This window comes from Bos indicus, chromosome 29 (assembly GCF_029378745.1).
Source record: "Bos indicus isolate NIAB-ARS_2022 breed Sahiwal x Tharparkar chromosome 29, NIAB-ARS_B.indTharparkar_mat_pri_1.0, whole genome shotgun sequence".
Lineage (NCBI taxonomy): Eukaryota > Metazoa > Chordata > Mammalia > Artiodactyla > Bovidae > Bos > Bos indicus.
In genome coordinates this window covers 17,904,672-17,922,520 of record NC_091788.1, presented here as the reverse complement: position 1 = coordinate 17,922,520, position 17,849 = coordinate 17,904,672, and the positions used below count along the sequence as shown (strand labels likewise).

The window sequence follows — 17,849 nt, the reverse complement described above, 5'->3', positions numbered from 1 at the left end:
GACCCAAGGGGCAGTCTAGGGCTCCTGTCAACGGTGGAATGTCTCAATTTCTGGAGGGGTGCTGACCATGATCTAACAAGATCCATCTTACAGAAATCCTACTGAATCATTTTGGCTCAGGGTGATTAAGGATGGTTTCCATTCTTTCCTTAATGCTTTTTCCATTTTTTTAAAATAGGTATTTTATTTTTGGCTGCACTGGGTCTTTGTTGCTGTATAGAGTACTAGCTAGTTGTGGTGTGGGGGCTTCTTATTGTGGTGGCTTCCTTTGTTGCATGCCCTAGGGCACAGGGGCTTCCTCCCTTGCAGCATGTGGGCCCCGTGGTTGGGTTGAGTGGGTTCAGTAGATGTGGGGCACTGGCTTAGCTGCTCTGTGGCATGTGCAACTTCTCGGACCAGGGATTGAACCTGTGGTCCCCTGCATTGGCAGGAGGATTCTTGACCACTGGACTACCAGGGAAGTCCAGCTTTTTCTATCTTTTAATTGGAATATAAACTGGGAAGAACTACAATCAGATATTACTCCCACTTCTTTTTTTTTCTTTTTATTATACATACTTTAGATTGCAGACTGAATACAAATATTGATCAGAAGCCAAAAAACCCCAGACATTTCTTATCAATTCAATCCAGGCCAATCTGTCTTTCAACTCTGCATTTTTATGTTCTTGCCTCACCACTTACTAAAATAAATACATGAATAAATAGCAATCCAATTCAAATAAGCATCTTTCATCTATAATTATCTGAAGTAAAAGATTTAAAGAAGGGTAGAGTTAATCCATCTCACCAATTGCATCTTCAGTGCCTGTTCAGTCATGCTTGAACGTCTACATTCAATTTACAGAGAATATAAACGTACAGCTCTGTAGAGGGATGTTTCTGGCCAATCCCGTTTTAGAGGAACAAAAGGTCAAACAGTCCCTTTGCTGTTCTGTGACAGAGTCTCTGGGCTCGGTCAGAGGCTGGGAGAGCTGTGTCTAGATCTGGAATGGATCACTTACACAATTAAGTTCTTGTCAGACCCTCCTACCCACAGCCACCCCCCACCAAAAAAAAAAAAAATTGACAGCACAACTTCCCCAGGCAGGAGGATAAGCAGATGGAAAGTAACTATTTTTCTCCACCTACTTCAAAATTTGAAACAAGAAAGGGAATTAATGATGGAAAAAACATTCCTAAGTTTTAGAATACATTCTTACTTGAGTTACTATTCTGAGGAAATGTTTGGAAATCTTGGGAAAGCAGAATCTGATTTTTTCCCTCATTGGAAACTGGTTATTCAAGAGAAAATAAACACCCTCAGATCACCTTTTAACTCACAGATTAAGTCCTATAACAGAATAGTCTGTCCTTAAGTATTAAATCCATACCTTTATTCATTATACACAGAATTATACAATGCTGTTTCTGTGTAGAATTTGGATATTCACATATAAGCTGACAAGTTAACATTTAAAAGTTTTTTTCCATTGATGCTGCCTACAAGCAACAGTTTAGTTTTGGCATACTGCCCCCCGCCGGCACCCCCCTTTTTGGACATGCTGTGAGGCAGGTGGGATCTTGGTTCCCTGACTACAGATGGAACCTGCGCTCCCTACAGTGGAAGCATGATTTCTCAAGCCCTGGACCACTAGGGAAGTCCCTAGTTTTGGCTTTTCATCATCCTTATCAGATATCAGTACTTGTTGTTTGTTCACTTATTGGTAAAATGTTAAGTACTGAGTCAAAGATGGGAAATTACTAGGCTGTTATATAAGTGGCCAAGTGTTTGGCTTCAATCAGATACTCATTATGTAATCAACTGTGAGAGAAAAGAATGAATGAGTGTGACAGTTTGGAAATACACTCCTGGAGACTCAAAAAGATAAGGAAGAATATATGTTTGATGCCTTGAGAAGGAACCCTTTCTACCTCACATACACACACATTGAACACACTTAAGTCTACTGTTAAACAACCTTATTATACGTTTGCAGAGACCAAGTATGTACTAAAAGAAAATCTAAAAGTCAGACTCTAAATCAATTATTGTTAGTGACTATGTCCAACAGATTCATAGAAGATTAAGAGACAGATCCTTAGAACTGACCTACTTTAACATGATAGCTCTGCAGCTGAAATAACTGGAGGCCACAAGGATGATCTTACTTGCCTAATGTTCCACAGTTAAGCTACTGGTGGCACTGGGGCCAGAAACTGGGGTTTCTCTCATTCAGTATTCTATCACTGTTCTTTTTGATGCCCAGCCATCATGTTAATTACCATCACAATTCTATCTGGTTCCTCAAAGATCACTGCAGGTATGATTCCTAACAGCCTTGGAAACTATTACTGCATCCAGGTTTCAGGCCTGTGAATATTTGTGATTCTTGCACCACAAAATATAGTATCAAGGCTTAAAGGCCAAATCAAATTAACTGACGTCACGAATGTTTTAAAATAGTTTCTCTCTTTTATCTTCCAGGTCTACGGCTAAATATCATCTTTTCAGAAATGCCTCCTCTAGCAAGCTTATCTACAATTGTCCTATTCTTTACAACTTTTATGTGTGTGTGCGTGCTAAGTCGGTTCAGTCATGTCTGACTCTTTGTGACCCTATGGACCACAGCCCACCAGGCTGCTCTGTCCATGGGGATTCTTCAGGCAAGAATACTTGAGTGGGTTGCCGTGCCCTCCTCCAGGGGGTCTTCCTGACCTAGGGATCGAACCCATGTCTCTCAGGTCTCTTGCATTGGTGGGCTGGTTCTTGAACACTAGTGCCACCTTGGAGCATAGGTCACATTTTGAAACAATACATTTGTTTACTTATCACTGGAATATCTTCTCTAACACACTGTAAATTCCATGAAAGCAAGGTTCAGGACACTACTGTTTATTTAGCAACTAGCACAGTTTGTGGCATGTAGAATAAGCTCAGATAATATTTGCTGACTAAACAAATGAATTTATCTCACTATCCCATGGTTGAAACAAGTCATATGGAAGCCATAATTGTCCCTTTTATGCTGTCCCAAGGCTTCCCAGGTGCTCAGTGGTAAAAAAAAAAATCCTGCTGATGCAGGAGATATGAGTTCAATCCCTGGGTTGGGAAGATCCCCTGGAGAAGGAAATGGCAACCCACTCCAGTATTCTTGCCTGGGAAATCCTATGGACAGAGGAGCCTGGAGGGCTACAGTCCATGAGGTTGCAAAAGAGATACAACTTATTGACTAGACAACAACAACTCAAACTTAGTATCTAAACCCAAGGATTAACGTTCCAGGAAAGCAGATTTTAGCTCAGCAAAAGCAACCAATTAGATTCAGAAATGGAATGAGCTGTTTTGTGGGGTACTGAGCTCTTTCCCAAGAGGCTGCCAAGGCACACAGATCCCACTGCTTTGGGCAGAAGTCTGACCCTGACATCTTAGTGTCTCCTATGACTTCCAACTCTAGGCTCTGCAGTTCTTTCCAAATGTTTGATTCTGAGTTAGGTGCATACAGTGCACACAGAAATTCATTAGGAAATAAGCTAAGAGAAGTTATCTAATGAGACTTGGAAAATAGATTATTCACGTATGCATGCCTTTTTACGATTATTTGCTGCATATGAATTCTGAGTTTACAATCTGCCATAAGTCCATGTACCTGTACGTCAATGAAGACTAAAAACAGAGTTAAAAAAATCTGGGTAGCATTTTATGGTTTTAAACACACACACACTTTCATATAATTACCATATCAAGTCTGTGAGGAAAATTATACCTGAGCTTGTACAGGGTAAATGGCTGATCCAAACTCATACATGTACCTGCTAGAACCGTCAGGATGCAAACTCCCAAAGTCAGTGATCTTTCTGACTCCAAATTATCCGCCCTTTAGGTTTAGCTATATATCCTCCTCTTGGATGAAAAATACCTTTCTTCTAAATTCAATGGGAAAAGGCCAAATAGAATTTAAAAACCTGTTTTTTTTCTTTCATAGGTATCAAGAATATCTTTTATTGATTATCAGAAACATTACAAACATCTAATATGAACAAACTGTAACATGACAGTGATTAGTTTGAACAATTAATACATCTCATTAGCTTTTATACTTAAGGATCAACAGTTACTAAATGTGATTTTTTTTCACACAGTCTGATGAAAAATATTTCAATTCACAATAGCAACTTTCTTAACTCAAGATTCAAAAAAGGAATATTTTCTTCTTTAGTAAAGCACTGAGAATAAGATGGGAATTTATCACAGGTTAAATGGCAAGGGAGAAAAGGTCCAGCAGCATTTTATTTTCAGCCAGTAGTTTCTTGTCAAAGGTCATAGAGAGCAGTGGTCTACGATTAATACAAAGGGAAATACACGTCATCCCATCCTAGTGTTTGAAGGGACCTTTGAGACCATCTAGTTCAATTTCTTCTCTTTTTTCTTATTTGACACAATAGCTTTGAGATTTTATTTGCTATAAATACCTATTGAGAGTTCATGTTTCCAAGAAATGCCTTCAACTTTCTAAGAAAATCATGATCACATGTATTTTTCAGGCATCTTCTGGCATGACAATTACATACCGAAACATTTGCAATTTTGTTCTCCTATATGCATATTTATGTTCAATACCTCTGGCACAGGGTGGTTTTCCTTAGTCAGTCTTCCAGCTACAAAAGACACGAATGAGTAAATCTTGGAAAAGGGATAACATCCTTGATATTGTCAATTCCTAAGATGCACTGCAGATAGCGTTCAAATCCCATCCCAAAACCTCCATGTGGCACAGATCCAAATCGACGGAGGTCCAGGTACCTGATTTTGAAAAACAGAGTATCATTACCTATAAATGCTTCATTTAAGATCAGACGTTATGATAGAATTTTATGTTTCAAAAGTATCTTGCAGTCATTTGTGCTCGTCACATCATTGTGGCAGACCCGTCTTTCCACCTTAAGACAGATGAAGGACACAGGAGTTAGAGTGATCTGTCCAAGATTATGGAGACGAAACAGCAGCAAATCCTGCCATGCATTCATGGGCTTTGGTCACATGATCCTAAGTTTTTGTTTATTGGATACTTATATACAGAAAACTTGTCTCATTAGGCTATAGAAAAATTCCTAAGAACTGTATTATTTTTCTTTAAATACACTCCTCTTCTGCTTCCTAGTATATCAATGATAATGTTCTTTTTTTCCTTATCAAAATCATACTGTTCAATATATAGAGGAAGGTGAAGCAGTTTGCCTGATGTATTACAAAAAGAGATTCCCTTCCTACTAGTCTGTAAGCTACATCAAGGGCAGGAACTGCATCTTATTCAACCTTTATCTCCAGTGACTACCCAGAAACAGATGCTTACAACATGGAGAGTTATTGTTTGAAGGTATAATAATATACTCTTGAGGGCTGCAGTGAGGAAAAACTTCAACTCCTCTGCATTAAGCCTGGTGGAAAATCTCCAGAGTCGTTTTTCTGAAAGGCTACACAGCCTCTGAAGTCCATCCATGCACGTTCTACTCCCACATTAAGACTACATGCTAGAAAACGGTACACTCAGGATTCAAACTCAGATTCCAAGATACCAGTCCAGGATACAGTTATTTTATGAAAGGAAGAGAAAGAAGAAGACTCTATAACTCTTTTTATTATGTCACTTGATGGTGGGAATTCCTGAATTATATAATACAGATTAAAATAAATTTATAGTTTCTTGAATGATTTGTAAAATATACAAACATACAGCATAAAACTTAAACACCACAGCTGGTAGTCATTTGGCTCTTAAGAATAAAGACTATAACCTATTCCCCCACTATTAATGACTACATGTATTGGTATTTTAGCTAATTAAGTACTTCTCTTTCTAAAATAAAAGACAAACTACAACTAGGTGAGTTACAACCAAGTGAGACATCAATAAGAAAGAAGTTATCTAGGATAAAACCTGAGATTAGTAAGCATGATCAGGAATAATGGAAGGAACTCAGTCTTGAGTAACTGAAATGTTTGATAGCTGAATTAACTTTATAAGGCATGGAGGCAGAACATACTTTGATTTAGTGAGAAAATGAGATGAAAGGCATATCATACCACCTGTCACAAACACCTGCAGGATTTGAGCTGGCTGCTAAAAGTCCAGTATCCAGCTTTAGCTGGCTTTAAATTTCTCATACACAGATGTCAGAACACTGGCATAAATATCTGGAAACTGAATTCAGAAGAAGCATTCTGCCTGTAGTATTTTTCTTACCTTTGCTTTGATAGATGGAAAGATTTACTTCTAAAAATAAGTTTTCAAAAGAACCTGTATTTGTTTGATTGTTGCTATATTGGTTCTATAGAAGAGATGGTAAAAATTGTGGAACTAGTTACAGATTTCATTTGCATGGGGCATGTAGAAACGAGAAGTGAAAAAATTCTTAGACACCTGGGGTAGCTACACATTCAGTGTGGTAGAACACTAGCAGAGATCACAGACTTGAAGATTTTTAAGGTCATTTTTACCTTTAAGATACCATGATTACCATATAAAAGGAAGCAGATTCCAACTGTTAAAAAATAAAATTCAATGAGTCAATTTTAAAAAATCTTTATTCTATGATTCATCAATCAGGCAGGACCCACCTAGCAACAGAAAAGAGCTCTACAAAATGATTTTAGGCAGAAGGGGGCAGGATAAGGAAGTTAGTAGCAAAGAGTGAGTGGTTTTAGGCAAGGTCATCTTCCTTTAGGAGATGACAGGTGTCCATCAGGCAGACAACCTCACTAGTGTTGACCAGGTAATTCTAGACTCTCTGGTTCAAGATTCCACTTCTGGGAGATGTTGAAATTATAATTAAATCAGATATTAAGTCTAAGTTTGGGGATGTGAGTTAGCACAAGTGACCTCATTTGGGCCTGTTGTCTCTTAAAATAATAAATACTTACTTTTGGAGATGTTAAGAATTTGAAAATTTTAGTTGGGAAAAAAGTAGTATTGAAATGATTAATAAAGACCAGAACAAGTCTAAACCAATGATTAAGATATATCTAGTTTTTTATATATATATATATATATATATATATCTAGTTTTTATATACTATGAATAACATCTTATAGACAGAAAATAAATTGAAGTAAAACGTGTAAGTGTGACAATCAGGTTCATCAACCCAACAGCAAAACTCAGCACTAAGGAGGAAAGGCGGAAAGAAATTAAACTAAACTTCTACTCTGTGTACTTAACTTATATTGCTTCATTTCATCCTCACAAAAATCCTGTGAAGTAGATATTACCATTCCATTTTATAACCAAGAAAACCAAGGCTCAGAAAGATTAAATATGCCAAAGTTCATTACTGATAAATAAAGCAATCGAGGGCCATTACTTGAACCCAATTTCAGGCTTTTTGCATCTCTGAAATCTAGTTCCATTACCAAAAGGGAAGTGTGTAATTTGATCTTTCCCTCTGCTGAGGACAGCAGAAGAGTTAATAATATGGTTGATACTATTATACAAGATCCTGAAAGAGTCTTATTACAGAAATATGAATAAATAAATAAATAAGTTGTATATAATGAAAAGTACTTGAAAAAGGGATCTGCAGAAGGAATACCAGAACAACTTAGGAATGCAGAAAGATGATCTTCCCGAAGCAGCTTAGATTTGTACAGTTGGTGGAGACCCCAGGGATCACTTAGCTCAAGCCCCTAATTTCAATCATAGAGAAAATGAAGCATAATGGTTAAGAACCAAGTCCCAGTTCTACGCTTCTGTGTGCTCTTGATTAAGACAGTTAACACCTCCAGGTCCCAGGCCTGGATGGATAATAAAAAGGGAATAAGAATGGCACCTAACTCAGGGGGTATTGTGATGATTACACAAAACAATATCCATCAAAATTTTAACATTGTTATCTGGCACACAATTGGTAATAAACAAATGGCAGAATTATTATTACTACTTTTCAAAGACTCAAAGGGAATAACTAATCTCAGGACCTGTTCATTGTTTTAACCCTCTTCTATAGCACCCTGGAAATATAAGTGAAAACTATGTAACATTCAGACCCAGAGCCAGAACAAGAGTCATCAGGGGTCGTATTCTTACCATTGGTAGGCTTCTGTCAGTCCTAATCTGTAAAATGAAAATAAGAAAATTCTTTCAGAGAATGACAATAAGATCAATATACTAACCACCAGACATTTATTTTGGGTTGTGTGCAAAGTGCTCTTTATAAAGAAGTAAATACCCAAACTTGTGCTCTTAAATAATAATATATAATACAGTTGAGGAGCTGCACCTTTATTAGGTGGTAAGAAAGGTAAGAAAACCAATATTAAGAAAACCAACAGTCCAATATTATCAAATAACAAATGCTATGGAAAGAAAGCAAGGTCCACAGCTCAAGAGAGGGGGTTCATCTGAGATAAACTTATTGTCCTGTGATATAAGAAAACCACTATTACTACTTCGTAAGGATGTCTAAAGGTACACCCAGACAAGGGATGTACAGACACAATTTTCTTTCCATAATGTAAAATAATAATATAGATTCTGAGGCTACTTCATAATATGGTTGCAAATTGTTTTTTTGCCAATTTGAGAAATGTTAGTTAATTAAAGTTCTTAGTACTCATTAAAATTTATTTCAGTCTTTAAAAGTATTTGGGACCATGGTGTATCTCAAAGTGATCGGGATTATGAAAAATTCAAATATGCAAAAATATGAAAAACATGAATAGAAGTCAAAGACAGATCCCGGCGATAGGGAAACACATATATCCACTTAATTAGGAAAGATAAATTTGGATATTATCAGATATTAGGTAAACATTTAATGTTATGAGGAAAGGTTTCCTGAAGGAAGGAAGCAAGTACAGAAAACAGACCAATTAATCTTTCAACAGATGAGATTTCTTGCCATGTGTGATTTTTATTGTGCTTTTAAAAAAAAAAAACCCAGAGAATCTTCAAATTCTTTCCATCTAAGGAGTTTTACTGTCACTTCAATTCCACAATTTTCCCAGAACTTCCTAACACTATAAAAAATACTAAGGAGTTAGTAGTCTAGCTGATAAAAAGAGTCCTCCCAGAACATATTTATCCCCTTTCTTCTGGATGCTAACCCAAACAGAGCAGTTCGGATGACTGGGATTACAAAACCAAATTACTCCACAGATTTATAAGTTGGGATCTTGGAAAAGCAACAACTTTTTAAGCACTTCTCCATTAGGAAGAGAAGGCCTTACAAATGGCTAATTTAACAAACACGTCAAACAATCAAGACTTTTCCAGATTACTATGAAACCTAGTATTATCTGGAGAGAAAGATTATGCCTTCAACATGGGAAAGTCTTTTTTTTTTTTTTTTTTTTCAAAAGTCTGGCACAGTAAAAGTGGAAACCATGGAAAACAGAGGTTTATAACCTTGGTTAGTTTAGGAAGTCATTGTGGTTTTTTGGCAGACCATGCATATACAGGAGTGGTAGTTCAATTAGAAACATGATTCCCCTACTTCTCATCTCCAAAACATTTTCTGTGTGTTTATGGATACATTTCCCAGGTCTCAAACAGTAAGTAAAAGTTATTCAAATACTTAAATCAAGATACTTACATAGTAGAAAACCCGAGGAAGGGAAAACTGCTTATTCTAAATGCTACCTTAGCAGATAAATTTTAGTTTCTTTCTTCCTCCATCTTAATCCTTTCCCTGGTTCAGAGCCTGTCTTCACGATTTAGTTTAAAATCACACACACACAAAAACCCAACAATTCCTTTTCTCCCAAAACACAGAGAAAAGGGAAGAACAAACTTTAAGGGGCTTTAGTTGTCTTTCCTTTCTCTATCACTAACTTTTAAAAAAGCTATTTCTATAGGGAGAGAGATATACAAATAGTGGACAAAAGAAAAAAAAAATCATTGTGTCATATAACAGCTCTAGGCTTTCAGAAAAAGAAGCTCAGAGAGGTTAAGTAACAACTTGCTTCAGTTCACACAGAATCTGAGAGTCAGGTCTGTCAGGTACTAAGACCTACGTACTACTCTGTTAGTCTGCCATTACTGCCTCTGAGTGCTCCATTCCCATTTTTTAAGTTTCATTTTTTCTAGTTCTGATCAGTACCTGGCCAATTGCTGTTCTAATAAATGGTACCGTTCCTCTCTGAGGCTTCCTCCAAAGAGTTCTCCAACTCCAGGAACCAGAAGATCAACAGCAGCAACCTGAAAAGGAAAAAACTCACAAACACCATTCTGTTTTCATACCATCCCAACAATGTCAGCTTCTGAAGCAAGTGGAACTTACAACATTTTGATGACTGGCTGTTTAACTGCTTACAGTTAAACAGAATCTTATTTATGTTAGCTGTTCATGTCCCCTGTTTTAATACTAAATGTTTAACTATTATGTTTAGAATATAAAATGCAGGTGGACAGTTGCCCCTCTGGCACCATTTATGTGGTATACTTAAAAAAATATGTTTTCTGCACAAATGTGGTACAAATGTTAGTCATAAAAAATGTGGAAAGTATTAATAATTATAAAAATATTTTAAAACACCTATCATCATGCAGAGGCAATTATACGTTAGCATAGTTTCTTTCAGGTTTTTTCCTTGTATGCTTAAAGAGTATAACAGAGATCAAATTACATATAAAATTTACCATTCTCATTATCTTAGCCAACAAAATACAATAAATATTTTTCCTATGTTAGTAAAAATACTTCACATACTTAATGTTTTAATAGCTGCACAGTTTACTGTTTAGAAGTATCATAGTTTATTTAACAGCTTTCTGTTGAATATTCAGAGTGTGTGTGTGTCTTTCATAAACAATGTGGCAATGATGTTTTTCTTTAATTTGAAGTATGTTAGTACATGTAAAATATGCTCTGATTGTTAATCAAATTAAAACAGAGAGATACCACTTTGGTGTTATCAAAATGGTGCAGATAAACAATATAAACAAACATGGATTAGAGAATGCATAAACTAATACTCTCATACCTCTGATACAACCTTTCTGGTCAGCAATTGGGCAAAAGATAATCAAAAGCTTTAAAAGTGCAATTTGCTTTGACTCAGCAATAGGAGTTCTAGGAACTAGTTCTAACAAAATAATCAGAGATGCAAAAAAAGAAAAAAAATTCAACACACAGAATATTTACTACAGTATTGCTTATAATAACAAAAAATTCAAGTGTACATCAAGAGGAGACCATCAGATAAATTTTAGACATGGAAGAAAATAGACTGACATCTATAATACATAATGAGGTGTAAACTGTGTTGCTATGATTTCTTTTCTTTTATTCCTATTTTCTTATTTTCTACAAGAAAGGTGTTATACTGTTGTAATAGAACAACAAAAAAATTGTAATAGGGTAAAATGGTGGCTTGATGTTTTAACTTGTATTTCTTCACTTACTAGTAATATTTACATTTTTGAGAACGTTTATTTGCTATCTATATTATTTTGTGACTTGGCAATTCTTTTTTGCAAGTTGGGGCGGGGAGGACAAAGAGGTGCCAGGTAGACATTTATAAGGCCAGTAATAAGAAGGCACAAAACTCAGAAAGATTTAATTTACAAATAAAAATAAGGAATCCATAGAACACATTTAATAATACATAAAAATCTAATCTTTAAATGTACATTATATTATAAACTCTTTTCTTAAATTTGCCTTACTTTAATATTAAGCCATTCCCCTGTTTTGATTTCAGAATTTTTGACTGAGGTATACTTTATAAATAACTAGTTTAATAAAAACTGTAATAATTTAAGAATGTGTGCCAAATGCTATATAATCCTCATTAATATCATTAAAGAGAAAATATGAGATGTGATTTTCATCCCTCAGCCAAATTAAATTGAGACGGGACAGAAATATACTAATGGTTTCTAATTTTACAGAGTCTCCTGCTACTCAATAAGCTGGTGAGAAGTAAGTGTACAAACAGGTCTTTTTCACACTACAACTGTTGGTTGACTACATTTTACATTATCATGTACTAGTATAAAGGAAGAAGACTGTTCTACAAACCATAGGAAATGTATTTGTGGTTTAAGCCTCTATGAGCTTGGCTCTAACTGCTGACTCTGACAGTATCTGGCCCCTAAAAACACTGAGGTGCAGTTGGAAAAGAAAGCCTTCCAGAAATGACAGTGTGAAGGTGCAGATGGGCTGCAGGTAACAAGGAATGAAAATCCCCTTTGGATAGTAAAACGGCTAGTCTGGGAGAATTTTAGATGTGCTGAAATGCACTTTTTACTTTGACATAAATTCCCCAGGTATGGGCAAAACTGGAAATTCCCTTCATCACTACTGCTGGATTTGAGGCTCAAGTTATTTTGATGCAGTTCGATTCATAAGCCCCAGCAAGGGAAATTCATTAGATATCCTTGGTATTTAAGTCCTAAAAGATAATGTTCTTAAAGTGCTACACTCAATATGCCAGAAAATTTGGAAAATTTATCAATGGCCACTGGACTGGAAAAGGTCAGTTTTCATTCCAATCCCAAAGAATTTTCAAACAATTGCATACAATTGAGCTCATTCACATGCTCAAAATCCTTCAAGCTAGGCTTCAATCTGGAGAAGGCAATGGCACCCCACTCCAGTACTCTTGCCTGGAAAATCCCATGGACGGAGGAGCCTGGTAGGGTGTAGTCCATGGGGTCGCTAGGAGTCGGACACAACTGAGCGACTTCACTTTCATTTTTCACTTTCGTGCACTGGAGAAGGAAATGGCAACCCACTCCAGAGTTCTTGCCTGGAGAATCCCAGGGACGGGGGAGCCTGATGGGCTGCCATCTATGGGGTCGCACAGAGTCGGACACGACTGAAGCGACTTAGCAGCAGCAGGCTTCAATCGGACACGAACTGATAACTTCCAGATGTACAAGCTAGATTTAGAAAAAGCAAGAGAATTTCAGAAAAATATCTACTGCTTCATTGACTATGCTAAAGCCTTTGACTGTGTGGATCACAAAAAACTGTGGAAAATTCTTAAAGAGATAGGAACACCAGACCACCTTACCTGCCTCCTGAGAAACCTATATGCAGGCCAAGAAGCAGCAGTTAGAACCAGACACAGAACAACGGACTGGTTTCAAATTGAGAAAGTAATATGTCAAGGCTATATACTGTCACCATGCGTATTTAACTTTTAAGCAGAGTACATCATGCAAAATGCCAGGCTGGATGAATCACAAGCTGAAATCAAGACTGCTGGAAGAAATATCAACAAACTCAGATATGCAGATGATACCACTCTAATGGCAGAAAGTGAAGAGGAACTAAAGTGCCTCTTGATGAAGGCCAAAGAGGAGAGTGAAAAACCTGGCTTAAAACTCAACATTCAAAAAAACTAAGATCATGGCATCCAGTCCCATCACTTCATGGCAAACAGATGGGGAAACAATGGAAACAGTGACAAACTTTATTTTCTTGTACTCCAAAATCATTGCATATGGCGATTGCAGCCATGCAATTAAAAGATACGTGCTCCTTGAGACCCCATGGAACTATACAGTCCATGGAATTCTCCAGGCCAGAATACTGGAGTGGGTAGCCATTCCTTTCTCCAGGGGACCTTATTGACCCAGGAATCAACCAGGGTCTCCTGCATTGCAGGAGTATTCTTTATCAGCTGAGCTACCAGGGAAGCCCTCCTTGGAAAGAAAGCTATGACAAATCTAGATACAGAGACATCACTTTGCCGACAAAGGTCCGTACAGTCAAAGTTATGATTTTTCTAGTAGTCATGTCAAATGTGAGAGATGGATCATAAAGAAGGGTAAGCGCCAAAGAACTGATGCTTTCGAGTTGTGGTACTGGAGAAGACTCTTGAGAGTCCCTTGGACAGCAAGGAGATCAAACCAGTCAATCCTAAAGAAAATCAATCCTGGATATTCACTAGAAGGACTAATGATGAAGCTCCAATACTTTGGCCACCTCATGTGAAGAGCTGACTCACTGGAAAAGACCCTGATGCTGGGAAAGATTGTGGGCAGGAGGAGAGGGGGATGACAGAGGATGAGATGGTTGGATGGCATCACTGACTCAATGGACATGAGTTTGAGCAAACTCAAGGAGATAGAGAAGGATAGGGAAGCCTGGTGTCAGGCAGTCCATGGAGTCTCCAAGAGTCACAAACCACTTAGCGACTGAACAACCGCCACCACCCCTTGGTTGAGTATTCTTCCTTCCAAGTTGACTTCACAATATGTGGTCTATTGAGTGTACATATCCAATGTTTAAAATTTTATGATTTACTAAGTAACACTGATACAATTTTAAAAATTAGAATACTACTGGGTGATCCTGGCATCTTATCAGGGACTTCTGGGCAGTCATTTGTCCTAATCACACATGGCTGAATGGAATGAATGGACATTATTTTCTGTGAAACCAATACCCTAGCTGAATATTTGCCACCAGCCTTTGGAGGAATTGCTTAGGACTCAAATTCATGGTATGTGATATTTTGCATGTTTGCTTAGATTCACTTCATTTAGATCCACAATCTGTCCCTTTCAAATGATCAAATATGTTTGGTCATTTATAAGTTATTCTTATATGTTCAAATGAGCAAAAACTTAGGCTATCTGAAATCAGAAAATTTTAGAGCTGGTTAGTACACTGTAGGTCATCCAGTACAATTCTCTAATTTTTATGGCGGGAGAAGCTCAGGCTCAGAGAATGGAAAGACATGCCTAAGGCCATACAAATAACTAGTCCAGACAAATAACTAGTAAGAGAGCTGGCTTTCAAACAAAGCACTAGTAACTTCTTAGTCCAGTGTACTTTTCACTATAACAATTGGGCATACCACTATTAAAATTATTATTTTTTGGAGAGGGTGAGGGGAAGAAAGAAAGAAAAAGAAACTATAACTGTAAAAATATACCGTATTACTATGCATTACCTCTGGCCAAATGTTATAAGCCTAGGTTAAACATTTTCCTACTCCCCTCTCTTGACTTCCCAGAGAAGGCAACTGTGAGACACACTTGTTTCAATATTTTTAGATTGCATTGCACCCTTTGCAGAAGCTCTTGCAACCCTGCTCATAATCTGTAACTGCATCCCTACCAAAAGAAACACAGAATTCAGTTAGCTGACCCAAAGCCTGTTCACTCACCACTGAAAAAAATAAAGTAGGGATGGAAGCAGACACTTTGTTTACGTGAGCTGAAAAGAAATCTAGGTTGCTAATAAATCAGTGTTGTATATATCAGTAGATTAAGTAAGTTACATTTTAATAATTAGCTCTGAGAAGCTATAGCACTGCATAAATTACAAAAGTACATGAATGTTTATTATAATACTTTCAGGTTTCAGGCTGTGAGATCACATTAGAGAAAGTGTCATAATGAAGGCCTCCCGGTACTTCTAAAGGTAACTGTGACTGCAGTCTACGAGAGAATTGCCTTTCAAGGAATCTTATGTAATGGCATTTAATGGAATCCCCCTGCCCTGCGCCCCCCCACATACACACATTTTAACAATACTGTGCTTTAACATAATAAAGACTTCATCAAAATTTAGAAAGAAAGAGGACTTCACACTTATTGACTACCTACCATCCCAAACACTGTGCTATGCATTTTGCATATATTATTAATTATGAATTAATTCAATCCTCATAATTCTGGAAAATATTATCATCTAATTTTTACAAATGGAAAAATAAAACTCAAAGAAATTAAATGGCTTACCTAAGATCACATAGTTTATAACACAAAGACCTGAGACCTGAACTCAAGGGTGCCTGATTCTAAAGCCTCGGGACATTCTTATTCCATGGAGCCAACATCAAAAAAAATTTAGAGTAAAAGTTGCTCTTTAGCTTCCTAGGAACTTCCTTAGCAAATCAACTCACTCACTATTTGTCCCAGACTGTGCTGGGCTCAATTCATCCATCTTCCAACCATGTGTGTGTGTGTGTGTGTGTGTGTGCGCGCGCACGTGCGTGCATGCACGCGCTGAGTCCTGTCCGACTCCTTACGATCCCATGGACTGTAGCCTGCCAGGCTCCTCTGTCCATGGGATTTTCCAGGCAAGAATACTGGAGCAGGTTGCCATTTCCTACTCCTGGGAATCTTCCCAACCCAGGGATCAAACCAGTGTCTCTTGTGTGTCCTGCACTGGCAGGCGGAATCTTTACCACTGAGCCACCTGGGAAGTCCATCACCAAATAGACATCAGGTGCCTGCTATGTCCCAGGCATTATGCTAGGCAAGAGGACACACTCATAAGTGGAAAAAAAAAGGCCCTCAAGTCCTTTGGCATAGAGAAAAGTGTCACTAAATAAACAGATAAATGTAACAATACAACCGTGTTAAGAAATAGGATGGATTAAGTTAGTAACCCCAGGTTTGAAAAAAGTGGTACACTGCCGTTTAGTGAATCTCTGACTCAGAAGAGAGGATTAAGGAAGGTTTCTCTGTGGAAACGATTACTGAGAAGAAGAGATCTAAGAATAAGCAAAATTACTTAGGTGAAGGAGGTTGTTCTTAATTTAGGGAAGACTATGTACAAAGATCCTGTGATGAGGGAAAATCCTGCCTACCTACCAGAAGACATGAGATAGGAGCAGCCAGACTACACTGAGGCTTGTAGGCCAAATAAAGAATCTTGACTTTTGGTGTAAGAGCAGTGGGAGGCCACTGAACGGTTTTTAGAAGAGAGAGAATGTTACCAGATTTACATTTTCTAAAAGTTCAAGCTGAAATGGGGAGAATGAACTCAGAGGAGGAAAGAACAGATGCAGGCAAAAGACTGGTTAGAAGTTAAGACTACTTAACTTCAGTAGTTAAGACTACTGAAGTAGTCCTGGCAAGATATGATGATATGTTAATCCAGAAACATAAAAGTGGAAATAAAGAGAAGTAGATGGATTAGAGATTTATTTAGGAGTATAGAAATGACAGAACTTAGTAACAGTTTCAATATGTGAAGTGAGAGAAGAGAACATTTCAAAGATGACTCAGGACTCTGGCTTGCACAATTAGATGAACCCTGAATTTTCAAAGAAAATCAAATTTTGTGGGAGAAAGGGAGAAGAAGTGAAATCACAGGTTCAGTTGGGGGTATGTTAAGTTTGAGATGGTTTTACCATGTGTAAATGGTGGTGAACTCACAGGAGAAGCCTGGATTCAAGACATAAATTTCTGAGTCATGTGAAAATACACAGTGAGTTGTGGGTAAAGATGAAATAATCATCTGGGGAGAGAAAAGATCTGGGGAGAAAAGGATGGAGGCATGAGGAATTCCAGCATCTAGTGGAAGAGGATGAACCTGAAAAGGAGACTGAGAAAGAATAATTCACTAAGAAAGGGAGAAAACTAGGAGAATGCTGTCACAGAAGTCAAAGGGGGAAGAAGTAAGTCCTAAATAGTGCTGAATAATGCTGAGAGGTGAAGTAAAAGACTTTTTAAAGAGTCTGTTGAGCTTAATAACATGACAATTATTACTGCTCCCAGAGTTTCAGTGGTACAATTAGAGGGAATGACAGTGGTTTGAATATAAATCACATTAGAGGGCGGAGGAATGAGTGGTATATACCATGGTGGTTATGAAATAGTCACCTTCCTGAAGAAGACTTTAATTTGAGAAAGGAAAATTTATATAGAGACTACAAAAAACAGACATAATGCCACTAATTAGTTTTACTGATCCTTTAAATGCCATAGAAATCCAGAAAAGGCAGGCTCAGGGTGACTGGGTTAGCTAGGGAAGTCGTCACAGAGCAGGAAAACCTTAAGCAGAGTATTTTTAAGTGCAAAATTGAATGACTGAAAAGTGCTCTACTGAGGGAAATTATGAGAGGAATATACAGTGTGTGTGTGTGCTGGGGGAGAGAGGTGGAAGTGGGATAGGGTGG

The 17,849-nt window shown here is 37.5% G+C and overlaps 1 protein-coding gene across 8 annotated transcripts in view; it reads right to left on the bottom strand.

Moving 5' to 3' along the window:
• Window positions 1–1,354: 1,354 nt before the first annotated feature.
• NARS2 (asparaginyl-tRNA synthetase 2, mitochondrial) overlaps window positions 1,355–17,849 on the bottom strand; it is a 140,492-nt gene continuing 123,997 nt past the window's right edge. For 7 of the 8 annotated variants that reach the window (XM_070783000.1, XM_019955143.2, XM_070783004.1 and 4 more), the window contains 3 exons: window positions 10,079–10,176; window positions 8,065–8,091; window positions 1,355–4,783 (listed from right to left, as the gene is read on the bottom strand). In XM_070783000.1, the coding sequence (XP_070639101.1) occupies window positions 4,639–4,783; window positions 8,065–8,091; window positions 10,079–10,176 (270 nt within the window). In that variant the 3' untranslated portion in view covers window positions 1,355–4,638. The other variant, XM_070782999.1, reaches the window with a different exon arrangement.